Source organism: Aquarana catesbeiana, linkage group LG04 (genome assembly GCF_042186555.1).
Source record: "Aquarana catesbeiana isolate 2022-GZ linkage group LG04, ASM4218655v1, whole genome shotgun sequence".
Lineage (NCBI taxonomy): Eukaryota > Metazoa > Chordata > Amphibia > Anura > Ranidae > Aquarana > Aquarana catesbeiana.
Window position 1 is genome coordinate 126,615,711 of NC_133327.1, and position 27,266 is coordinate 126,642,976.

The 27,266-nt window shown below is 43.7% G+C and overlaps 1 protein-coding gene across 1 annotated transcript in view; it reads left to right on the forward strand.

Annotated features, from left to right (window-relative positions):
- Nucleotides 1-27,266, forward strand: part of RAB6B (RAB6B, member RAS oncogene family) — a 109,761-nt gene that overhangs the window by 81,102 nt on the left and 1,393 nt on the right. The window contains exons 5-7 of the mRNA XM_073625531.1: nucleotides 13,085-13,196; nucleotides 18,164-18,257; nucleotides 24,959-25,025. Of these exons, the coding sequence (XP_073481632.1) occupies nucleotides 13,085-13,196; nucleotides 18,164-18,257; nucleotides 24,959-25,025 (273 nt within the window). The remainder of the gene's footprint in view (nucleotides 1-13,084; nucleotides 13,197-18,163; nucleotides 18,258-24,958; nucleotides 25,026-27,266) is intronic.

A 27,266-nucleotide genomic window follows, 5' to 3' on the forward strand; every position in this document is an offset into this window, starting at 1 on the left:
CCTACACACGACCGGACTACGGACGGACTTGCCAACACACGACTGGACTTTCGGGCAGACTATGTCTGCCGTTCTTCCCGACGGAGTTACGACGGACTTTCCGAATGAACGGACTTGCCCACACACAAAAAAGTCAGTTCATTTTGAACGTGACTCGGGTACGATGGGACTAGAAAAGGAAGTTAATCTCGCTTTTATCGGCGAGATTGACACCTTGCGAGCCCCATCGCGGGGCATACCAGGCCCTTAGGTATGGTGTGGATTTTAAGGGGAACCCCCTATGCCGAAAAAAACGGCGTGGGGGGTCCCCCCAAAATCCATACCAGACCCTTATCCAAGCACGCAGCCCGGCCGGTCAGGAAAGGGGGTGGGGACGAGCGAGCGCCCCCCCTCCTGAACCGTACCAGGCCGCAAGCCCTCAACATGGGGAGAAGAGGCCGGGAGAAGAGGCCGGAGAGTGGGAGAAGAACCAGACACTGGGAGAAGAGGCCGGAGAGAGCGGCAAAGTCGGAAGAAGACCCCCGAAGTCGGAAGAAGACCCCCAGAGCTGTCTAATAAATTATTTTAAAAACCTGTGTAGTGTGTTTTTTTTGTTGACACTTTTTCCCTAGGTGAATGGGTAGGGGTACCATGTACCCCATACTCATTCACATAGGGGGGGCCAGGATCTGGGGTCCCCCTTATTAAAGAGGGCTCCCAGATTCCGATAAGCCCCCCGCCCGCAGACCCCGACAACCATCGGCCAGTGTTGTCAGGAAGAGGCCCTTTTCCTCATCAACATGGGGACAAAGTGCTTTGGGGTGTGGGGGGCTGCAGGGCGCCCCCCTCCCCCAAAGCACCCCCCCCCCATGTTGAGGGCATGCGGCCTGGTAAGGTACAGGAGGGGGGGCGCTCGCTCGTCCCCACCCCTTTCCTGACCGGCCAGGCTGCATTGCTTGGACAGGGGCCTGGTATGGATTTTGGGGGACTCCACGTCGTTTTTTCGGTGTAGGGGGTTCCCCTTAAAATCCATACCAGACCTAAAGGACATCGTCGCCTCCCCCTCGCGCTCGCTGCAATAGGAAAATGTGTTTTTCCTATTGCAGTGAGCGCGAGATGTAGTACCCTGCCCTTGTGTCGTATATGGTCCATCGGACCAGCATACAGACGAACAGGCTTTCCGTTAGGAATTGAGTCCGACAGAGTTACGGCGTAAAGATTTGAAGCAGATTTTAAATCTAAAGTCCGTTGGATTTCCGACCGAAACGGTTCGTCGGAAGTCCGATGCAGCCCACACACGGTCGGATTGTCCGCCGGATTCGGTCCGTCGGAAAGTCCGCCCGTGTGTACACGGCATAAGAGGTACTCTTGATGAAAGCAAGAATTGGCCTTGCTGTAAAAAATTGCAATGATATGCACCTGTCAAACAGGTGCAGAAAAATGACTCTTTGGGTGTCGGGGGCGCCTTCCCACCGTAACCCTATAGAGGTACTATTGATAAAAGCAAGAATTGGCCTTGCTGTAAAAAATTACAATATGCACCTGTTAAACTGGTACAGAAAAATTGGTCTTTGGGTGTTAATTGTGCCCATGAAACCTATACCAAAAACATTCTTCCAGATGAAATCATTGAACACCCTCAAAGCTAGGCAGCCTCGAAGTCCTGCAGAGATTCCACATCCCAAAAAGACTTAATCAGTGACATCGGCATCAGGGGTTTCATAGCTGGTAATCCAGGACTGATTCATTTTTATAAAAGTCAAACAGCCCATGGAGTCTGTGGACAGACGCGTTCTATGATCAGTAACGAAACCTCCTGCAGTACTGAATGCCCGTTCTGAAAGCACGCTGGATGCAGGGCAGCCCAACAACTCAATAGCATACTGGGCAAGTTCTGGCCAGTGATCTATTCTCATGACCCAGTAAGTCAGTGGATCGTCAGCTGAAAAGCTCTCCATCTCTGTTTTGGCCCCGAGGTAATCGTCCACCATGTGATGCAGACGCTGCTGATGGGATGTGGAAGCTGACGGCCCTGGGCGGCGAGGACTAAAAAAATTCCGAAATGCCTCACTTAGGCAGACGCCTTCTCTAACGTTCCTCTCTTGAACAACAGAAGACTCAAAACTATGTTTTCCACGACACTGTAACCTACTGGAGTCAGGAAAAACGTTCAATAAAATCCTCTTTAACGTGTCCTCAAGAGATTTTATCTTCTGCACTCTCTGTGGGGACAGGATGAGTTCTGACCTTCCCCTTATAACGGTGGTAAAGGAGGGTTGCCAACCAGTAATCATTCTTCTCCTTTATGCCACGCATTCTTAGGTCCTTTCGCAGGCTTTGAAGCATGAGGTTGCCCAATGCGCCTCAAATTTGCCGAGGCTTGAGAAGCAGACTCCTCGGGGTCACTCAGGGTGACAGCATCTGGAACTTCCCCCTCCCAGTCACATACTACTCCCAAGGGTCCTGGGGTTGGAAAGCCATTGCTTACAGATTGACGCATGTCTTCCTCTTCTTCTAAGCCTATGAAAGTGCCAGCCAGCTTTATATGAATTGGCCGCTCACCTTAGGGAATGACCAGATCGGTGAAACAGCGCCTTTTTTGTTACCATAATGATGCACAGTTCCTGTATATGTCCACCTGATGTAATCCGTCTCACCGACAATCTCCTGGTTGGGATTATCTAGATGCATACTTCTAGCTTCCCATTTATTCAGGATATATAAGAAAAAATTTTCATTGCGCAATATTGCTAAAAAACTTTTTATTTTAAAATACGTATAACAAATTCAAATTTAACACATCTTTACACAGTACTTTCAGCAAATACAATATCGGCTAATCACCTTCTCACCTCTTTCCGGACATACAAGACACCGGAAGTGATGTCACTGGATATGGTCACATGAAGAAGTTTATAGGTGCATAAGAAGGACAGCTGATGCATCTTTCTACTGCTCCTTATGATATTCTGTTGGTTTTTCACATATGATAAAAGGTTTGAATGAGCCCACCATTTATTTACAAAAGTTATTTATATCTTAGTGTGAGGTCACTAATTAATGATCGCAGTGTGATATTGCCTGAGGTCCATGAGAGCAGTAGCTTAGATCCACAGCTCCGGCTCTAATTATCCATCCTACAGGCATCCTGGGTCCAATCCCCTCACAAGTGGGACCGAAATACTCATAAAGACAGCAGGCATCCGTTCCAGGCATGATGGTAAATAAATATGGGCCACCCGCGCCCCAATCCATGGCAGAGCAGCCGGCCCGGTTCGGAAAGCAAGATGGCGCCGACCCTTCAGCCATGCACAAGGACACGCTGCATCCAGCTCCATCCTCATCACAGGTCTCTGCACAAGGGAGTGACTCTATTCCTGCAGCCTTTCGCACCCAGGCTACAAACCTAGCAGCCCTAGACTCCCCTGCCAGCTCAGCGGACCCCACCTCCCCCAGTCCCTCCATAGATGAACTTACACTGGCAGAAATCGTGTTGGCTATAAAAGATTGCAAGGCTTCTCTCACTGTACAAATGGAGAGCATCCATATTGATTTCTCCCTGCTGAAGCAGGACATGCAGAACCTGAGGGATTGGACAGGGGAGGTGAAGGCACGTATCAGCTCTCTGGAAGATACTGTGCACCCTTTGAATGCGACTGTACGCATGGCCACAGACGAGCTAGTGACCCTCAGAGCTAAATTGGATGATTTGGAAAATTGTTCCTGAAGGAACAATCTCAGATTTGTGGGGTTCCCTGAACGATCGGAAGGTTCCCGCCCTGAAAGATTCCTTCATAAATGGCTGTGTAATATCTTTGTGTTAGAGGAGCTCTCACATGCATTTGAAATAGAGCGTGCACATCGCACCCCCCCCGCGCCCTCCACAACCAAGGACCCCCCCCCCAAGAAAATCCTCAACTTCCGTGACAAAGTTGCTATACTGCGTCTTGCCAGAAAAAAAGGCCCACTTAAGTTCAATGGCAACTCCATTTCCATATACCCTGATTTTTCAGCAGAAGTGCTACGCCAGCGCATGTCTTATGCAGCGGTAAAAGACTGACTCCGCTATGAAGGCCTCCCTATGCAATGCTATTTCCTGCTAAATTGCGCATCATCCATGAAGGCAAAGCTCACTTTTGCTACTGCCCTAAAGAAGCTATGGCCTGGCTGGATACCTACTTTGGATAGCAACCCAGGCAACCCTGCAACTGATGTCATTGGCCTCAGGCTCTGTGGGGGTTTTTTGTGCCTATGCGGTTATCCTGTTTAATGACTGCTGACACAGATATCGGAGAATTCTATCCTGTGCTCACTCTTTTTTTGCCATGCAGACAGGATTCCTCAAGACTGGATATCTGCATTGCCCCTTTTCTTTGAACTTCCTTACACCCTAACCGGGTCTGATGATCATTTCAAATAGCAATATATCCTCTAATCTGCTTGCAGATTGCACCTGTTGTGCCTAACACACCGTTACTATTATTGCATGTGCCTTAAGTTACAGAACTATCCTAAATTCTGCTAGATGGACACCTGCACCTTACTTGAGAGCCTCCATGAAACCGCTACCTCCCCCATACCAGTAGGTGGCGAGGCCACAGGTCCTACTAATCTCTCTCATGACTGTTGCTGAGAGCGATTCTTTTTTGTTCCGGGAATCAATGTTCACTGTGTTTGGGTTAGTAGAGCGGGGTGGGGGATGGGAAGAGGGGGGGATGTTCGGCACACGAGTCTCATCTCAAGTTAGGGATGATAAGAATGTCTGGTCTCTCAGGTTTTTTGTTGTTTTATATGCTCCTATGGACACCTTTTTTCTACTGCTATTGCATCCCTAGTATGAGCAATACTATATGCTATGTTATATGTGGTATGCTGTAATGTTTGATTACTCTCCTAATGATATTACGTTAGATAAGACTATATATGGCTAATGTGCTAAAATTTATTTCTTGGAATGTCAGGGGTCTGAACTCACCTCACAAGCGGTCCCTAGTGTTTTCCTATTTAAAAAAATATAAGCCTCATATCATTTGTCTGCAGGAGACCCACCTTACTGATATTACATCACGGACTCTTAAACGTCCCTGGCTAGCTACCCAATATCATGCCACCTACACCAACTACTCTCGAGGGGTTTCAATCTTAATAGCGAAGTCCCTCCCAGCAGAAATTGTATTAGCAAAAACAGACCCCACAGGATGTTTTATTAAAATTACCCTTCGTACAGTCTCCATAGTTTTTACCCTGGTGAACGTATATGTTCCTCCTCTGTTTTCTCCAGAAATTCTCTCCCACATATCTCTCTTACTATTGTCCAGATCCCCTGGTGCTCTACTGTTTATAGGCGACTTTAACGCTGTACTTGATCCTACTGTGGACCGCTTTCGGGGAGGGGGCAGACCCTACCCCTCATTTGTTGACTGGACCCAGGTATATGACCTCACCGAGCTATGGCGATGGAAGCACCCAGATGACCGACAGTTTTCCTGTCACTCTGACTCCTTCCATACTATGTCTCGTATAGACTTGGCATTTGCCCTAGCAGAGGTACTTCCTCTTGTCCAGTCAGTCTCATATCTGCCTCGTGGGATCTCCAATCACACACTTACAGTGGAGACGGAAAGTATTCAGACCCCCTTAAATTTTCCACTCTTTGTTATATTGCAGCTGTTTGCTAAAATCATTTAAGTTCATTTTTTTCCTCATTAATGTACACACAGCACCCCATATTGACAGAAAAACACAGAATTGTTGACATTTTTGCAGATTTATTAAAAAAGAAAAACTGAAATATCACATGGTCCTAAGTATTCAGACCCTTTGATCAGTATTTAGTAGAAGCACCCTTTTGATCTAATATGGCCATGAGTCTTTTTGGGAAAGATGCAACAAGTTTTTCACACCTGGATTTGGGGATCCTCTGCCATTCCTACTTGCAGATCCTCTCCAGCTCTGTCAGGTTGGATAGTAAACGTTGATGGACAGCCGTTTTTAGGTCTCTCCAGAGATGCGCAATTGGGTTTAAGTCAGGGCTCTGGCTGGGCCATTCAAGAACAGTCACGGAGTTGTGAAGCCACTCCCTCGTTATTTTAGCTGTGTGCTTAGGGTCATTGTCTTGTTGGAAGGTAAACCTTCAGCCCAGTCTAAGGTCCTGAGCACTCTGGAGAAGGTTTTCGTCCAGGATATCCCTGTACTTGGCTGCATTCATCTTTCCCTCGATTGCAACCAGACGTCCTGTCCCTGCAGGTGAAAAACACCCAAACAGCATGATGCTGCCACCACCATGCTTCACTGTTGGGACTGTATTGGACAGGTGGTGAGCCGTGCCTGGTTTTCTCCACACATACCGCTTAGAATTAAGGCCAAAAAGTTCTATCTTGGTCTCATCAGACCAGAGAATCTTATTTCTCACCATCTCGGAGTCCTTCAGGTGATTTTTAGCAAACTCCATGCGGGCTTTCATGTGTCTTGCACTGAGGAGAGGCTTCCGTTGGGCCACTCTGCCATAAAGCCCCGACTGGTGGAGGGCTCCAGTGATGGTTGACTTTCTACAACTTTCTGCCATCTCCCGACTGCACCTCCGGAGCTCAGCCACAGTGATCTTTTGGGTTCTTCCTTACCTCTCTCACCAAGGCTCTTCTCCTCTGATAGCTCAGTTTGGCCAGACGGCCAGCTCTAGGAAGGGTTCTGGTCGTCCCAAACGTCTTCCCTTTACTGTGGTCTTAGGAATCTTAAGTGCAGCAGAAATTTTTTTGAAACCTTGGCCAGATCTGTGCCTTGCTACAATTCTGTCTCTGAGCTCTTCAGGCAGTTCCTTTGACCTCATGATTCTCCCTTGCTCTGACATGCACTGTGAGCTGTAAGGTCTTATATAGACAGGTGTGTGGCTTTCCTAATCAAGTCTAATCAGTATAATCAAACACAGCTGAACTCAAATGAAGGTGTAGAACCATCTCAAGGATGATCAGAAGAAATGGACAGCACCTGAGTTAAATATATGAGTGTCACAGCAAAGGGTCTGAATACTTAGGACCATGTGATATTTCAGTTTTTCTTTTTTAATAAATCTGCAAAAATGTCAACAATTCTGTGTTTTTCTGTCAATATTGGGTGCTGTGTGTACATTAATGAGGAAAAAAATGAACTTAAATGATTTTAGCAAATGGCTGCAATATAACAAAGAGTGAAAAATTTAAGGGGGTCTGAATACTTTCCGTCCCCACTGTATGTCTGTTGACCTCCTCCTCCTGCCAAGAGCAGGCCCTCGGGTCTGGAGACTGAACTCTCACTGGCTGGAGGAAGATATCATACAGAGTGAATGCCAGAAAGGGCATCACTGACTACTGGCGGGTGAATCGGGGGTTCCACTGGACCCACCACAGCCTGGGAAGCCTCCAAGGCAGTGTTAAGGGGAACCTTCATGTCTATTACTGGTATCCTACGCAAAAATGCCCAACATACTGAGGAACTAGAAAATGCATTACTAGAAGCAGAGGCGACTTACGCCCAAAACTCCGGTACAGCTACATTAACTCCATGGCTGCAATGTCGCAGGGAGTACGAACTCCGCTTGCTAGACCTCACTAAAAAACGCATGCTCTATGTCACCCAGAAGATGTTTGAACATGGTAACAAAGCGGGGCGCCTACTCGCATATTTTACTAGACCTGACCGCCCCCCTGTCTCAATCCCCAGGATCTTGGTCTCTGAAGATCACATCAGTGATGTACCTAAAGATATAACGAACGCCTTCCTTAACTTCTACCGTGAACTCTATACCTCCAGAGCTCAATACTCGGAGACACAACTTGATGACTATTTAACCCAAATACCACTCCCCAACTGACAGACCAAGACCGCAAGGAGCTAGATGAATCTCTCTCTGTGGAGGAGCTCTCCCTTGCAATTTCACAATTGCCGACTCGTAAGACACCAGGCTTAGACGGTTTTCCAGCTGAATGGTACACGCACTTTCAACATCTCCTTAGCCCTATCCTACTTAATACATATAATGAAGCCCTGAAAGAAGAAGTGCTCCCCCCCTCAATGAGAGAGGCTTTAATTGTTTTAATACCTAAACCCTGAAAAGATCCTCTTAAATGTGACTCCTATCGGCCGATATCTCTCATCAACGAAGATGTCAAAATTCTGGCTAAAGTGCTGGCCAACCGTCTGAACAAAGTGGTTGCGAAGTTGGTAGGGAGTGACCAAGGGGGCTTCATACCAGGTCGTTTGACCAGGATGAACATCCGCAGATTATTTCACAACCTGATCTACCCACATGACTGCCCACCCACTCGGGTTATCGCGTCCCTTGACACCTGCAAGGCTTTTGACAGCGTAGAATGGCCATACCTGTTTCAAGCCATCCAATCTAGGATGGAAAAGGACCTGGGGGTCCTAGTAGACGATAGGCTCAGCAATGGCATGGAATGCCAAGCTGCTGCTAACAAACAAACAGAATATTGGCATGCATTAAAAAGGGGATCAACTCCAGAGATAAAACGATAATTCTCCCGCTCTACAAGACTCTGGTCCGGCCGCACCTAGAGTATGCTGTCCAGTTCTGGGCACCAATCCTCAGGAAGGATGTACTGGAAATGAAGCGAGTACAAAGAAGGGTAACAAAGTTAATAAAGGGCCTGGAGGATATTAGTTATGAGGAAAGGTTGCGAGCACTGAACTTATTCTCTCTGGAGAAGAGACGCTTGAGAGGGGATTTGATTTCAATATACCGTACTGGTGACCCCACAATAGGAATAAAACTTTTTCGCATAAGAGCGTTTAACAAGACTCGTGGCCACTCATTAAAATTAGAAGAAAAGAGGTTTAATCTTAAACTACGTAGAGGGTTCTTTACTGTAAGAGCGGCAAGGATGTGGAATTTACTTCTACAGGCGGTGGTCTCAGCGTCAGGCATTGATATTTTCAAGAAACTATTAGATAACCACCTGAATGACCGCAACATACAGGGATATACAATGTAATACTGACATATAATCACACACATAGGTTGGACTTGATGGACTTGCGTCTTTTTTCAACCTAACCTACTATGTAACTATGTAACTATATGTAACTATGTAACTATGTAAGTATTGCAGCGATATGGATTCGGCCCCCGACTCCTGTATACCCTGCCACTGGCCCGTATATGAATTAATTCTCAAGTTACCAAGACTTTCCCTATTACCAGAGGCACCAGGCATGGTTACCCTTTATCTCGTCTCCTGTTCTCCCTGGCCATGGAACCCCTTGCGATTCAGATCCGTAGCTCCCCACTCATCAGAGGTCTTCCCATAAATGACATACAGGAATGAATATCTCTTTATGCAGACGACACACTAGTCTACCTAGCCAACCCACATGACTCCCTTACCAATCCTGTTAGCTGTCATTAATACATTTGGCGACTTCTCCGGATTCCGAGTGAATGGGGACAAGTCAATCCTCTTTCCCCTAGATCAAGCTCTTACCTCAGAAATCAAACCAGACTCCAAACTGCAAATGGCCACCTCATTTCGGTACTTAGGAGTTATAATTCAACTGCCATTATCCCTCTATATAACCAATAGTTTAGGCCCCCTACTACTCCAATTGCAGACTCAGACCAAACAGTGGAAGGAATTACCCCTAGACCTTATGGGGCGAGCCAATGTCCTTAAAGTGATATATCTACCTAAACTGCTGTATGTTATGGCTAATTCCCCTTGCAAAATCCCTAAATCCATTTTTAAGAGCATAGACTCTATCTGCACCACCTTCCTTTGGAATGGACGACCCCCTAGAGCCGCACAAGAGACGCTTCGTATCCCATCCCACCTGGCAGGGTTAGCTTTCCCTGACTTTTATCTCTACTACCAGGAATCTCAATTAGTTAATATTCATGACTGGCTACACCCTGACTCGAATAATGCAGATGCACGCCACCGGAACCTGGAATGTCTATCATGCATACTTCTCTCGATTTGTTTAAAACAGTGACAGTCAAACGTACCTCTGACTCTTGGTTGGCCTCTTCCAATAGTCCACTCTGGTATATAACCCTACGTTTAAGGAACTAAACTCCCTACCTGACCCTAAAATATGGACATCCAAGGGGATTAAATACTTATGCCATATATACACTCCTCAGGGTTTCAAATCCTTTTCCCAGATGAGATTAGACTTGGATTTGCCACATACCTATCTATTATATTACTACCAACTCAGACATGCTGTACGAGCACAGTTTGGCTCCCTAGCTAGTCCCCTAGAGACCCCTGACCTGGAAAAGCTCCTAAGAGCTCCGGACCAGACAAAACTTATATCTACCTATTACTCAGCCCTAGTGACAAACTCTAATCCTAGGTTCAGGGCAGCACAACAGAAATGGGACTCCCTAGACATCCCTATCACAGAAGAAGACTGGTCTGAATTCTGTGACACCTTTAAGACCTCGGTTATCTCTTCCAGAGATAGGATAATTCAACTCAAGGTCTTTCACCAATCACACCTTACTCCAGTTAAAATGAAAAAAATGGGCATATCCCCCTCGGCCGAATGCTTTAAAAAATGTGGACACATAGCTGACTTCCTCCACCGCTTCTGGACTTGTCCTATAGTACAGAACTTCTGGGTGAACATAGGCACCTTTCTCTCCTCAGCACTGGGTCTCCCCAATATACTTAATCCCAAGAACTGTCTCTTGGGCATCTTTGGTGACCTCACCGCTCCCTCCCAGGCCAAGAGACTGCTTTGTATCCTCTATATTTACACGAAGAAGGTCATCTTGCTGACCTGGAAGGGTACTGCGACCCCTACCAGGGGTCTCTGGTTAAAACTGGTTAACGAATCCCTACCACTGTATAAGCTCACCTTTGATATCCGAAGGAGGTAAAAAACATTTCACAAGATCTGGGACAGATGGCTGGCTTGCCCACTAACCCTCACACCTACACTGCCATAATTGGGTATTATTTAAGGTAGTTTGCCTCATACAATGAATTACTTTTGCCATGATAGTACTATCCATGACTGTGATAATTGTCTATACAGAGTCTAATGTCGAGTTAGAAGTCATCCACTCTGAATAACATAGTAAATGCATGATGCACAATTTCCTTTTGTTCTAGGATGACATAGGAGCATTTTGTATTTTATGTTTGGATTTTGTTTTTGTTTGTATGTCTGTCTGTATGTAAAAAACATGCAATAAAAATATCTTTAAAAAAAAAAAAATTAATGGTCGCAGCTGTTCACAATAAGGTATAGATGGAAGTCTCTATTCACGCACATAGCAGCGCACAAGTACTTTAAACACAGCTGAATTCTAAAGCTTGTCTAAGAGTTCAGAAATAAGGGTATGGAGAGCTGAAGTTACACTCTGTAGAGCTCATTGAGGAGAGGTCTGAGAGCTGATTGAAGGGAAGGGAAGCACCCCCGTTCACACAGCACACAGGAACAGAGCTGATTGCTGTCAATTTGCTGGAGCTCCCTGTCACCTTTTTTCTCATGGTGTCAGGAAAACTTGTCAGAAGTGATTCATGCTGATAGCAGAGGAACGAAGTGTTAGACAAAATTGACACTTAATACTCTTAATTGAGACAAGTACACACTATAGAGGAATATGCTTTGTTCATATTTCATGTCTGAGCTTTAACCTAACCTTTAAAATGAATCCTTAACATTTTATCTAGCCATAATCTAAAAATTAAAATTTAACAAACATAATCCCAATATTAAACATTACTTCCAACCAAAACTTTTTTTCTACTTTTGGATAGAGCATGGAGAAGATAGAACAGCTTTTTTGCTGCCTGAGTCTCCAATAGGGGGACATACCTTGGCTTCCTTGAACAGGGTGTCCCTGGGGCAGAAAGTGATGAGAAATCTCTTGAGTGGGACAGACTGCAACTAAAACTGTTTTCATAGTATAATGGGGAAATATTAGAACCTCAGGGTTTTTGTATTAAGGTATGTGTCTGCCCCTAGAAGCACTTGTTCTCCCTTGTTATTGGGCTGCTTAAGCCGGCCATACATTATAAAATTTTCTTTTTCAATTTTCCTTTAGATTTACCAAAACCATATAATATGAGGTCAAACCTAAACAATTTCAATTTGTATGCAATCAGGCAGGCCCTTGCACTACATAATTGAAGGTAAATCTAAAGAAAATTGAACAAGAAAACTGTAAAATGTATGGCCAGCTTTAGTTCCACTAAAACAGGAAGTAAGGGGAAATAGGGTCACAGAAGAAAAAAAAAACAACCCTGTTAAAAATTCTAACTCTCCCCTACTCTATCCAACACAATTTAATGTTAGGTGGAATTTGGTTTACTTTAACTCTTGACCTTAACTATAACCTTATCCCTCTCAAATGCATACTTACTTTATCATCTCCAAAAGTATTTTGCACTGAAATTACTTGATTCTACTGCATAAAAAAGCAGCACTTCGGTCACGGATCCCAGGGCACCTCCTAAGGGGTACAAGGACTAGAAAGGCTGGTCAACTGGCAAGGCATCACCATTCATCGTTCTTTTAAGGAAATTGACTAGCATGCTGGTCAATCATCGCAAATACCTCCAAAGTTCCACATTCTGGACATGTAAGGTTGTGACCAAAAAACAACACACACACATTGTAGTATTTAAGCTTCCACCACTAGCAAATCACAGGTCTGTGAAGAACCTTGCTCTTGAAACCTCTAGTAAATACACTCTGTGCTACAGCTTTCGTTTGCCTGCTCAGCCCATGAATGCCCACTCCTCCAGACAGACATGTGTTCATCAGGGCATTTGAAAATTTTGATAATCCTAAAAAAAGGCAGCCCACTGCTTGCATCAGATCTAAGGACTCTTAAAAGGTGTACTGCGGCAGGGTGCTGTGATGTTTTCAGGAGGTACCATCTATGATCTTCCTGCACTGCGTAGAAAAGCACAAAGACTCAGTGATGAAGTTACTAGGTCTAAAATAAGGTATGAAATAAGGTCTAAAATAAGGTATGAAATTAAAAATGGAAAGCTTTAGTTAATGATTTCATTTTCATGAGGGAAAGGAACCAGGGAAGGCTAAATATACAGTAAGCTGATTAAACTTCAGCTTTATTCATTTAATTTTACAGATCTGAATTCCTTCCATCAAACATCCAAATGGATTGACGATGTGAGAACAGAAAGAGGAAGTGATGTCATAATAATGCTTGTTGGAAACAAAACAGATCTGGCAGATAAAAGGTAAGAACAAATTGCTTGTTCATTATTTTCTCTTATATCTCTTCTTTATATTATCGAAGGATTATAGGTAGAAGTAGCAGTATTTTCACCTTGTAGTCTGCACTCATTGTTGGAGTTTCCACCATATGATTACTTTAGATATTTATCTCCCCCCAGAATATCTATAACCCCTAGTCAATGTTCTTTTTTCTTTTTTTTTTTTGTAATTGACAATTTTTATTGTCAATGTTCTTTCATAATCAAGAGGGGCTTGGTGTACTCCAGTCAAAACTGAAAGCTAAGCCATGACGTGATCTACTCTCCAGTATTCCTTTCTAGGTCCCTTATTGTTATGCTGTCTTCTCTCATCAAACATCCCTCTTACTGCCTGATTCGATATGCAGTATATCATTTTCTATTTTTCCTTCAGCAAGAAATGTACTAGGAGATAAGGTAAATTTCAACCTATAGATGTTGTCACCCTAGAACCGGGCCTCTATAAGTTCAAAGCTTTCACAGTTTTGCAATGTCATCACTTCACCACATCCTTTCATTGTATCTGAAAACTGCTGTCTAAGGCGAAAGTAATGATAGCTTGGTCTATTGACCCATGTAACACAGCAAACATTAGAATACCTCATGGGTTCAGAAATCAAATGTAATAAATCAATAAATATTGATATTGAACGTCTCTGCTATGAAAGACAAATGATTGTTTCTCTGAAGGTGCTGATGGGAAGGTTTCATTTTCCTGGAAAGTATTTAAGCCAAAGGATGCATCTGCTGTATCTCCACTGCAGAGTGTCACTTGCGTGCCCCCTGCAAATCTTTATAACTGGCTTGTAGGAGGAATTGTCTATTTAGCTGTTTGTTCAGGACTGACTATTGACATGCTGTCTTAATAAGTAGCATTATGTACAGTATCTCACAAAAGTGAGTACACCCCTCACATTTTTGTAAATATTTTATTATCTCTTTTCATGTGGCAACACTGAAGAAATGACACTTTGCTACAATGTAAAGTAGTGAGTGTACAGCTTGTATAACAGTGTAAATGTGCTGTCCCCTCAAAATAACTCAACATACAGCCATTAATGTCTAAACTGCTGACAACAAAAGTGAGTACACCCCTAAGTGAAAATGTCCAAATTGGGCCCAATTAACCATTTTCCCTTCCCGGTGTCACATGACTCGTTAGTGTTACAAGGTCTCAGGTGTGTTAAATTTGGTACTCTCTGAGGATCTGAAAAAAATATTTGTTGCTCTACATAAAGATGGCCTAGGCTATAAGAACAGTGCCAAGACCCTGAAACTGAGCTGCAGCATGGTGGCCAAGACCATACAGCGGATTAACAGGACAGGTTCAACTCAAAACAAGCTTTGTCATGGTCAACCAAAGAAGTTGAGTGCACGTGCTCAGCGTCCTATCCAGAGGTTGTTTTTGGGAAATAGACGTATGAGTGCTGCCAGAATTGCTCCAGAGGTTGAAGGGGTGGGGGGGTAAGCCTGTCAGTGCTCAGACCATACGCCGCACACTGCATCAAATTGGTCTGCACAGCTGTCGTCCCAGAAGGATGCCTCTTCTTAAGATGATGCACAAGAAAGCCCGCAAACCATTTGCTGAAGACAAGCAGACTAAGGGCATGGATTACTGGAACCATGTCCTGTGGTCTAATGAGACCAAGATAAACTTATTTGGTTCAGATGGTGTCAAGCATGTGGGGCGGAAACCAGGTGAGGAGTACAAAGACAAGTGTGTCTTGCCTAAAGTCAAGCATTGTGCTGGGAGTGTCATGGTCTGGGGCTGCATGAGTGCTGCCAAAATGGGGGAGCTACAGTTCATTGAGGGAACCATGAATGCCAACATGTACTGTGGCATATTGAAGCAGAGCATGATCCCCTCCCTTCAGAGACTGGGCCGCAGGGCAGTATTCCAACATGATAACAACCCCAAACACACCTCCAAGATGACCACTGCCTTGCTAAAGAAGCTGAAGGTGATGGACTGGCCAAGCATGTCTCCAGACCTAAACCCTATTGCGCATCTGTGGGGCATCCTCAAATGAAAGGTGGAGGAGTGCAAGGTCTCTAACATCCGCCAGCTCCGTGATGTCATCATGGAGGAGTGGAAGAGGACTCCAGTGGCAACCGGTGAAGATCTGGTGAACTCAATGCCCAAGAGGGTTAAGGCATACATAGCAACTATGTATGTAACTATGTATAAGGCAGTGCTGGAAAATAATGGTGTCCACACAAAATATTGACACTTTGGGCTCAATTTGGACATTTTCACTTAGGAGTGCTGTCAGAGCCCTGATTAGACAAAGTGATGATGACTTTCTCCAATAACGGCTCAGTGCTCATAGTCTCACCCCACACTATAAAAGAATCCTTCCCACAGGAAGCTTTTGCATTGTGCTGGAGTTAGATAGAGCAGGGCTCAGTTTGCTACTAGTTAGTGTGTTCACTTATTGTGACTCTGAGTGTAGAGTGTTAGTATAGTGTGAGAGTATAGTTTAGTGTAGTACAGTGTTTAACAGCATTATATAGCATTTAGTGCTGTATACAGTGCTGTATACCCCCTTTTTTTTTTCTTTGGTTGTTGCGTGTTTTCTTTTTTTTTGTCCCCTGCCTGCCCCCCTTTTTTAAATTGTCAGCCGCAGCTTTTCTGACTGTGACGCTGGTGTTCCCCCTTTTTTTATTTTTTATAGTTTTTACATTTCTGTCAGCTTCAGTCCTCAATTTAAAATGCACCGTGCACCAAACACAGTTTTTCATTCAATAAAGTGCTTCCAATCACACAATTTCCAGTTTCTATTAAATTTGAGTAATAAGCCCCCCCCATCATGTCTGGGAGGCCAACAAGGAGAGGCAGACGTTCCCGTGCTACTATGAGGGGGCCAGCAGCGCCTGTGTCCACAGACAAAGGTGGACGTGTTCCCTCTTCAGGCAGGGCACATTTGTCTTTGTTTAGTGATGTTGCCCATGTTATCCAGCCACATCATGCACAGGAGGTGGTGCACTGGCTTACTAAATCATCCTCATCCTCTATGACCCAAGCTGGCACCAGTGCACTACATTCCAGCTTGTCCAAATTAAGAAAGCTTGTAGGGAAAATCAATGTAAATGTATTTTTTTTCTTTATAAATGTCAGTTATGCTGCAGCAGATTCTATACATGGTATAGATGCACCACTTTACAGGCAGACTAGAGGGACCCCCCAGGTACTATATTTAAAGGAATTTTTCATTTTTATTCCATCATTAAAATCACTGCTCCTTTTAAAAGCAATCTTTTGCATTGGTACTTGTCCCCCAAAACAGTAGGCGGGCCCCTATACCCCTTTTATGGCCAATAACTTGCATATAAGCCTTCAAAATGGGGACTTTTGATTCCTCAAGTTTGGTCCCTTAGACTTCAATTGGGTTCGTCTCTTGGGTCCAAACTTTTGCGATGTTCAAGAGTTCTGGCGCAAACCGAACCAGGGGTGTTCGGCCAATCTCTAGTCAAGACCAATGATGTCCTCAATGCTGAGAAATACAGGCATATACTTATCCATCATGCCATACCATCAGGGAGGCATGTGATTGGTCCCAAATGTATTTTGCAGCAGGACAATAACCCTAAACATACAGCCAATATCATTAAGAACTATCTTCAGTGTAAAGAAGAACAGGGAGTCATGGAAGTCATGGTTTGGCCTCTGCAGAGCCCTGGCCTCAACATAATCAAAGCTGTCTAGGAATTCATGAAAAGATAGAAGGATTTGGGGCAGTTTACATCCACAGAAGATCTGTGGTTAGTTCTCCAAGATGAACAACCTGCTTGTCGAGTTCCTTCAAAAACAAATTGCAAGCGTTCCATAGAAGAATTGATGCTGTTTTATAGGCAAATGGTGGTCACACCAAATATTGATTTTGATTTCTCTTCTGTCCTTTTATTTTTTACTTTTACATTTTGTTAATTGCTAAAAATAAACTATTAACACTTCTATTTCTGAAAGCATTCTTAATTTGTAGTATTTTACCTGCCTAAAACCTTTACATAGTAAGTTCGTGTGATGTGAAATCCCTTGAGACATACAATGGATTTAATTAGAAAATGGTATTTTTAGGCATGCCAATTGAGATACACCATATTAGTTAGAAACCATATCAATTTTGTTGTTCAAGATTTATAGGCATATAACAGTATGATACTATGGTCACTCAGCGGGTCCCCAGTGGATGGTGGTGTGTAGATGTTGACACAAGAGGAGAGGAACAACCAGCCGGACATCCGTCTGGTCTTGGAACCATCATGGAACGCACTTGGAGTGGCATCGCAAGTGACGTCAGAACATGGAGATAACGTTTTAGAGCATCCGCTTCTTCATCAGATCTAAATGGCTATTGATCTCTGGATGACGAGACGGATGTCCTCTCCTCTCGTGTCAACATCTACACACCACCATCCACCGGAGACCAGCTGAATGACCACAGTATTATACCGTTATATGCCTATTGATCTTTATAAAAGTGTGAGTAGCCATTAGGCTGATTTATTTAAATATATAATTTGTTGCATCTTCTGCTGCACTTAGTTTTTGGTGCACCTTGCTTTTCTTCTGTAGAAAAACTACAACCCATCCTGTGAAGGACCCCTTTTTTATGGTACTACCATATGTTGTAGAATCCATGTGCTGAATATTTGAGTAAACCAGAAAACAAAAGGTCCCATTATTCAGTGCAAGTTGTAAATCTTGTAGTTAGCATGATATAATGCTCACTTAGTAGATGGATTCTAGATAACTTATTAGCTGCTTTTGTGATGGTAGGTGTAAAGGAAAAAGCATTCATTTGTTGTATTTAGGGACTTAACAGTAGCTATTAATTCAGGTAACAGAACTACTGTATGGCAAAAAAAAAGAAACTGTTGATAAATTCCTTTAGACTGCAGTTGCTAAACATTTGTAACTTAAATAAAAATTCCATATTTTTACCTTTTAGGCAGATCACCATAGAAGAAGGGGAGCAACGGGCAAAGGAGCTCAATGTCATGTTTATTGAAACTAGTGCCAAAACAGGATACAATGTTAAACAGGTAAGAGTACGTGTTTGTCAAAGCGTCCACCCATCATTTAGAACCTACTTACTTTAGTAAATCAATGTCACATGATATGACTATGTAAGAAGTGCAGGGACCCAGGTCAACTAATTATAAGTCTTAACTGAGCTCACTTCAGCAGTCTGAAATTTGATGGGTTGCTTTAGGCTATTGCACTTGGCACATCTTCACTGATCTTTAAACAAGGTCAGTGTTTCCTGAACCTGTCATCAAGTTCCATCTACATTGCATATTTTGCAAGTAATTTCCCATATGCACAGCTGGAGTAAATACTGTTTCAGGAAAGCTGTGAAGCTACCAATATAGATGTCTACAAACCCAGAACCGCTGGTTGGATTTTAGAACAGATTTGGGGAACACTGCAACTAATTATGCCTGTTAGTGTTGGTGAGATTGAGTATAAAAACAGTAACAGGTTTAGATTTTTTGGTTTTGATAGGGTTGAAGATTAATTTCAGGAATTCAGCAACTTTGTAAAATGTGCTGGCGTACTATGAGTGTTTGTAAAGTCAGAAGGTTTTTTATCATATGCATTAAGATAAAAAACCTTCTGTGTGCAGTAGCTCCCCCTAATACTTACCTGAGCCCCATCTCTGTCCAGTGATGCCCACGAGTGTCTCAGCCATCTGATTGGCTGAGACACAGCAGCTGCGCCATTGGCTCCCGCTGCTGTCAATCAATGTCAGTCAGCCAATCAGGAGAGAGAGGGGGCAGGGCCGGGCCGCAGCTCTGTGTCTGACTGGACACAGGGAGCGGTGACTAGGCTCGGGTGCCCCCATAGCAAGCTGTTTGCTGTGGGGGCACTCGACAGGAGGGAGGGGCCAGGAGCACAGAAGAGGGACCCGAGAAGAGGAGGATTCGGGCTGCTCTGTGTAAAACCATTTCATAGAGCAGGTAAGTATGACATTTTTAAAGAAAAAAAAAACCCAAAACTTTACAATCACTTTAAGTCCAATAAGGTGCATGCCACCTTGTGGACTTATCTCTTTCATTTACATCCGACAATTTTAAGGACCCCTGGGAGTGCAGCTATCACAAAACTCCTGGGGCTCTGACAGCAGAGGCGCTGTCTTCTCACAGACAGCATCTATGCCCACCCCTCCCCTCCACTGTTCATTCGCAGAATGAGTGAATGAGTTCACTTAATACAAAGCACTCCGTGATTGGGCAGGAGGAGGTTAGGGCAGGCACAGCAGCTGAAAGTGACCCTGCAGCTGAAGAAGCTGAGACCAGTAGGTCCAGAATCAGAGACCCAATAGTTATGCTACTGGAACTCAGGAAAAATGAAAACTGCAAACTAAAGAGATAAGTCCATGAGGTGCCAGGCACCCCATTGAACATAACCTCTACTAATTCAGCACATTTTACAAAGAAGGTGAATTCCTGGTGTTTAGCTTTAAATTCATCTTAAACCTGAACTCCAAGCAAATATAAAAGACACAAATGCACCTCTGCATTTATTAATGTAGCCTCACATCAATTTTGTTTATTGAAAGCAGTACCTTAATTTGGGGGGGGGGGGGATTACATCTCTGGGGGGCATTCCTTGCACCAACTGTGTACAGAACGCCTCCAGGTATCCATATCGCATTGCAGCATTGCATTTTACAGAAAATTACTTCGCTGCAGACTGAAAATATTATTTCTAATAACAATAAATTACACAATGGCTTGTGCCACAATTGTATATGCTATATTATTTTTTTATTTGCAATATTTTTTTCCCAAGAAAGTGGAATTATGCTTTAAATTTTATGAATATATTTTCTTAAATATCTCTTTTTGTTGTTGCTAGACCCAGTCAACTGAGCCCTCCACTAGCATTTTCCTTGCGGTCTTAGTATTACCTAGCATCATCATTGCCTCACACCCTGCTTTCTCCATTGAAAAAAAGGGAAAAATCTGAATGGGAGGCTAGAGAACTCAGTAATGTATTTCATTACTGAGAGCTTTTTGGTAGGAAGTAGCAGAGGAGTGCACAGTCTGGCACTGACTCTTATAGCCTTAAGGTATTAATCAGCACCTTTTAGACTTTAGACTTCAGTTTTCTAGCTACAGGAATGTGTGGATTTGGCAACCTATAAGGTATGCACTGTTAAGGTGTTACCTTAGTAGGAAAGGTTAGCTTAAGGACCCTTTCACACACTGACGGATGAAAAACGGACATCAATGCATTCCTATGAAAAAACGGATGACAACGGATGATCATTCATTTGCGTCCAATTTCATCCGCTTCCGTCAACATCCATTTTTTTGAACGTATGAAAGCCCTATTTTTCATCCGTCAAAAAAACATAATGGGTGAAAAATGGATGTTAGCGAACGACATCCGGTTACACCCGATCCGCTGACATCCGTTTTGATTTTTTTCCCCCTCACTGGCTGGTTGCTAAAGGAGGGGGCCAGGAAGCCAGCTGCCACATCCTTAACAACTGATCAGTCATCAGCTGTCAGCGGGGTCCCCCCCCCAGGTCCATGCCAGGCCCTTCAGGCCTGGTATGGGTTCAGACGGGACCCCCCCCACGCCTAAATGAAAAAAGATGGCGTGGGGTCCCCCTCAAAATCCATACCAGACCCTGATCCGAGCATGCAGACCAGCAGGTCAGGAAAGGGCGGAGATGAACGAGTGCTGGGCCCCCCCTCCTGAACCATACCAGGCCGCATGCCCTCAACATGGGCACCTTGCTCCTATGTTGATGGGGACAAGGGCCTCTTCCCATCAACCCTGGTGGTTGTCGGGGTCTGTGGGCGGGCGGCTTATCGGAATCTGGAAGCCCCCTTTAACAAGGGGGCCCCCAGAACCCGCCCCCCACCCCACATCATACCCCATTCACCCCAAAAAGCAGTAAAAAAGAAACAAGAGGTGGTTTTTGACAAGTCTTTTATTAAAAAAATAGCTCTGAGCTGTCTTCTCCCCGAGCCATCTTCTCCCACCACCGCTCCTTCCTCGCCACCGCTGTCTTCTTCCTCACCGCCAGTTACCCGCTGAAAACAAAAAGACGCTCTTTTCCTAAAGCTGTTTCCTGCATTGTGTTGTCCCTCGCTGTCTGACATCTCTTATATAGCCATGGGGCGTGGCCATTTGATGATGTCACCCGGAGAGCCCGCTCCTTGTGACATCATTGGATAGCCATGCCCCATGGCTATATAAGACATATAGTGGCGGGAGAAGATGGCACCAGGAGAGACTGCTGGAGAAGACGGCTCAGAGCTATTTTTTTTAATAAAGGACTTGTTAAAAACCGACTCTTGTTTTTTTTTTACATTTCACTGCTTGTTGGGGTGAATGGGTAGGGGTAAAATGTACCTGATACCCATTCACATAGGGGGGTGGGATCTAAGCCCCTGCCTGCAGACTCCGACAACCACTGGCCAGGGTTGTCAGGAAGAGGCCCTTGTCTCCATTAACATGGGGGCAGAGCCCCCCCAAAAGCACCCATCCCCCCCCATGTTGAGGGCATGTGGCTTGGTATGGTTCAGGAGGGGGGGCGCTCTCTCGTCCCCACCCTTTCCTGACCTGCTGGGCTGCATGCTCCGATAAGGGTCTGGTATGGATTTTGGGGGGACCCCATGCCATTTAAAAAAAAAATATTGACATGGGGGGGGTCTGAGTCCATACCAGACCTGAAGGGCCTGGTATGCACCGGGGGGGGGGGGACTGCACGTTGTTTTTTTTTGCCGGCAATTCTTTTTTTTTACATTCAGCTGTCAGCGGATGACTCATCGGGTTGTTAAGGACACGATGGCAGGCTTCCTGGCCCCCTCCTTAGCAACCAGCTATATACAATGTTTGAAGTTCAGGCCAGTCACTTTCTTTTTTGTAAAAAACGGATGAAAAACTGATGAGCACGGATGAAAAATGGATGAATACTTCATCCGTTTTGACATGACTGAATTGATGAATATGTGAAAGGTGCCTTAGGGTTACGTTAGGGATACAGTAGGGTTAAGGTTAACAGTTACAGATTTTGTAGTATTTTAATGTTAAGTGATAGATTTTTTGTTGGGGTTCAGGTTAAGGGATAATTTTTAAGTGTTGGGGTTAGGTAAAGGATTAGTGTTACATTTTGGGGAAATATCTGGGTTACTTCGAGGGACTCATTTAACATTCAGGCTTTTTTAAGCCTCGGTTCACACCAGAGGCGGAACGACTTGCAGGTCGCCTCACCGAGGCGACCTGCACACGACTGCCGGGGCGAATTGCAAAACGACTTCTGTGTAGAAGTCTATGCAAGTCGCCCCAAGTCGCCCCCAAAGTCGTGCAGGAACCTTTTTCTAAGTCGGAGCGACTTGCGTCGGTTCCATTGTACTGAACGGGATGCTACTTGTCAGGCGACCTAGGTCGCCTGACAAGTCGTCCCAGTGTGAACCGAGGCTAAGTTTAGGATTAGGTGTCAAGGTTAGGTCAAGGGTAGAAATAGAATAGAGGTCCGGGAAATTGTTGCAAGTTGTTCAATTTTAATTTTGTTTTCAACAATGAAAGCTTCTGTCTGAGAACTAACAGGTGCCAACTGCAACTGGTGCCCAAAACCAAGGTACCTAGAAAGGTAAGTCACAGGATGAACACAGCATGCAGTGCAATATGGTAATAAGTAGATGGGCAGGTCCTTGGTTCATGATCCTGCAGTTATTTGATATTCTTAGACTACACTTACAAACTAGCAGAAAAGAAGCCTCCTGCTTCATGCAGTAGTAGTATTGGTTATTCTCATCAATACAAAATAAGGCTTATAACTGTATATGTATTTTAAATGTACACTATTCCAGTGGTCAGCATTGTATTTGTATTCAACACATTCCTTACTGTCAGCATTAAAAGCCATCAAAAAGCATGGCCTTGAATTGCAGGGACGTCTGCGGTGGCACACAGCCATCACCATCAGCATGTTATGATGTTCAATGTCAGAAACATATTCCTGGGTATTATAAAAAAAGCTTGGTTTCTGAACATTTTGTGCATTTTAGTTGTGTACTGTCCACTTACAGTTCAGCTTTTCTGGTTTTGTACACCTAGAAATAAACTGTCAGAGGACTGAGGCAGCGGTTTGCACTATTCTTCCAGTCTCCAGTTCTAGATGTACTGACATAGAGTGGGGAAACTCTGTCATTAAGCCACACTACCCCCAGCATTTGCTGTCTTCATCATTATTATATCAGATCATGTTAGTGTGATACCAAGGCTACCTAGTCAACTTGGGGTAGCAGGAACAGCACAATACAGTGGGCCTTGTGGGTAGAAAGTATAAATCCAGTCTTGATTATGAAAACCATAACATGATTTAGCCCTAATATTCAGTTCTTAACAGATTAAAACATTGTATATCATTTGACTATTACTGTTGATTAACCTATCAATGACAGGCTGAGAGACGCAGTGACTTTACAGATATTCCTGCACATCCCAGTGTTTACATCTGTACAGGGACGGATGCACAGCCCTGGGTGCAATGTATCTGATAAGGTGGACTGTGCAATGCTGTTAGGAATGGATCTGAGGGTAGGTGTTTGCACTTTCCTGCTAACTAAGTTACGTTCTCCCTTTATAGCACCCAGCAGGAGGGACTGAGACTAAATATTTACCAGAAAAAGGATGTAGATTCACATGGTATCTATCCACTCCAATGAGAAAATGCAATTGCAATCTACTTTTATCATAGCTCCCAACTGTCCCTGATTTCGAGGGACTGTCCCTGATTTGGAGCAATGTCCCTCTGTCTCTCTTTCCCCCTCATTTGTTCCTCATTTTGGTCTGATCTATATAGTTGTGTATAAAATGTACTTTTTATCGTTCAAAAAGTGTTTTCCAGTGCTAAACCTTTCATCCAAATTCTAAATTGCTGCATTTGTAAATTTTAAAGGCCAATATAAAGGAATAGTAGTGGTAAAAAAAGACCTTGTGGATTTAATTAACTTTTTATTTTGGTTAATTCTCCTTTAAGGGGATGTGGCAGGGAGCGTGTCTTATGCCTACATACGTTTGATATTAGGTGTCCCTCATTCCCATCTCAAAATGTTGGGAGGTATGCTTTTATTAATATATAGGATAGACAGTAGGATATACTTGCAACTAAGGGTAGACAATATTTGAGGTGCATAGGGCATCTGGGGAGCTTTCCTTGCCAGGAAATGTCACTTGTAATACCTACAGTATATTACATACAGTGCTGCAATAATGCTGCTAAGGGCACTTTGTGATTGAAGGAGTGACTGGTAACATTACTTTGACAAGTCACATGATCGGGACCAACCACCCCCAATCAGGACTTTTTTCCCCCATTCAGTTATTTACATGTTACTTCGCTTACATCGGAATGTTGAAGCAAATGAAGTGCAAAGTATACTTGTACAGCACTCTTTTGTGCTTTATAAATGAACAGTGTTTCCTTTTTTGTAATAGTATTGCCATAGTAAGGCCATGTTGCTGCTCTATAAATCAACCCCAAAATTTCTTAAACTGAGCTAGAAAATAGATAGCTTGAATGTGATTGGTTGGTATTAGAAATACAGTCCCGTTTTATACATCAGGTCCACTAAGAGAAGACAGAGAGAATTTTAAAGAGCTTTTGTGGTTGGCATACCACTTGTAGAGCATCTGAAATAGGAAGACCACAAGGAATATCAAGACCATGATCCCAACTTTTATCCCACAAGATGACTTACAGTTGTTTCCTTTACAGCTATTTCGCCGAGTGGCTTCTGCCCTGCCGGGGATGGAGTGTACAGAGGAGAAAAGCAAGGATGGCAGTATCCTTTATCATAGAGGCTTCGTAACTTCAGAACCTGGTGTATTTTTATAACCTCTGTATTGCATTGCTCTAAGGCTTAATGTACACAGGACGTTTTAAAACCTCTCCTGAACGATTTAACTTGACAGATAGTAACCAATGTTTAAAAACGTCCACTTTGCCGCGTTTAGCCACGTTTGCATTTAGAAGCGTTTTTTCTGCAAATAGTCAAAAATGTATCTCCATTAAAACTCTAAGAAGAGTTACCGCGTTTACAAGCTGTTACAGGCATTTGGAGTTTCAAATGCCTCTGAACATCCATCCTGAACTCATTTTTTTGCTTTCCAGAAAATGCCTCTAAACTCAACGCCCTAGAAATGACTATAACTGACCCTGTGTACATGTACTGATAAGATAGGATAGAGGAGAGTTCAGGGTCAGCTGCTCCTAAACGTCCATTTACCAGCAGCAGTGTACATGAAGTATTATATTTCGATAGATAGATAGATAGATAGATAGATAGATAGATAGATAGATAGATAGATAGATAGATAGATAGATAGATAGATAGATAGATAGATAAAATAATTGCACATTGTTTTGCTTTGGCCACCTCCTTATTCTCTACAAATAGAATGAGATACAGCATAAGAAGCAACAGGATATTTTTTACTGAGTAGAGTCCATAAACTTTATGACAAAAAATTGCAAGTCTGCGTTCTAATACCTTTATGGAGCAGAGCACAGTTGACTAAGCTATATACTTACATATCTGCATAATATTTATAGGATGTCAGCATGGTCTGGGAGGTATGCTGACATGATTGCAGGTGCCTACAGACCTAAGAGAATGTTTGCCTTATCTAGCTAGTTAGGGGGTAATTTACTAGCACTGGGGAGTGCAAAATATAGTGCAACTATGCATAGAGACCAATCAGCTTCTTGGTTTTATTGCCAAGGCCTAATTGAAGAAGCTGAAGTTAGAAGCTGATTGGCTACCATGCACAGCTGCACTCGATTCTGAGTGCACCAGTTTTAGTAAATCCCCCCCTTAGTGTCTACTCAGGCATCAATCTTATATAGTATACTCCTAATGACAAACTACGGCTTTACTGTGCCCAGTTTTGTGTACAGCATTCTTAAATATGTGCAGCTCAGAGCTTTAGGGCTGCAGTTTTTTCCATGACTGCCCCCTTGTAGTACCATCGAAGCAGCTCTGATGTCCTCATGTCCTGCATAAAGTGGGTGGATCCAGTCTGTCGAATACCCTGATCTTTACTCATCCATACACACCCATTGACTTTGATGAACAAATACAAGGCACTTTCTGTCCACATAATAAAGAAAATGTCAGTGTTTTTGGAGTTTTTCCTGAACATGAGGCGAGAGGGTTTGGATGTAAATGAGACCAAGTTTCCTGGAGCAGTTTCTTTTAATGACACAAGAGATGGATTCTAATCAATGTAAGGCATGGTCTCTTTTAAGACCCTCTCTTCAAGGGCCTACTTTTCCCTTCCCTTCTCTTTGACATAGAGTTCACTGAAAAACATTAAGTATATGCTAAAGCAGAACTAAACCCTCCCATTCTATACAGCCAAGGAAGCCGCCATCTTAGCCTCTATTTAATTTGCAGTTGTCATTGTGTTGCACATGTGGCAAATGTGACAGTTAGCACTCATGGCATGCCTTGAATGTAATTGTTTTGGAAAACAGTTCAATCAATGGGTTTGGCTCCATTTAGAGTGGTTGTATCCCCTTCCATATACCCAGTGAAGTGACTGGTCTCAGGTGATACACAGAGATTAAACAAATCCTCCTACATAAGGTTTATCAGTTTATCGGCAGTCCTCTCTTCTCTACATTTATTCAAAGTGTTTGAGCAAGCAGAAAAAAAGGGGGCTGAAGTTACAATCTGAGGAGCTCAGTGAGGAGAGGCCTGAGAGTTGGTTGGAGGGAAGGGACACACCTCCTTTCACAAAGCACACAGGAACAAGGCTGAGGCTGTGAATCAGCTGGAGATCCCTCCCCTGTCACCTTTTTTCTCATGGTGTCAGTAAAACCTGTCAGAAGTGACTCATGCTGATAGCAGAGGAACAAAGCAGCAGACAGAAATGACACTTAATGCTCTTAACTGAGGCAAGTATACACTATAGAGGGATATGCTTTATTCATATTTCATGTCTGAGGTTCACATCCACTTTAAGGCCTCATGCACATTTAATTTCAAAAGTGCTGCTTTTACAGGCGTTTGAACTTTGTT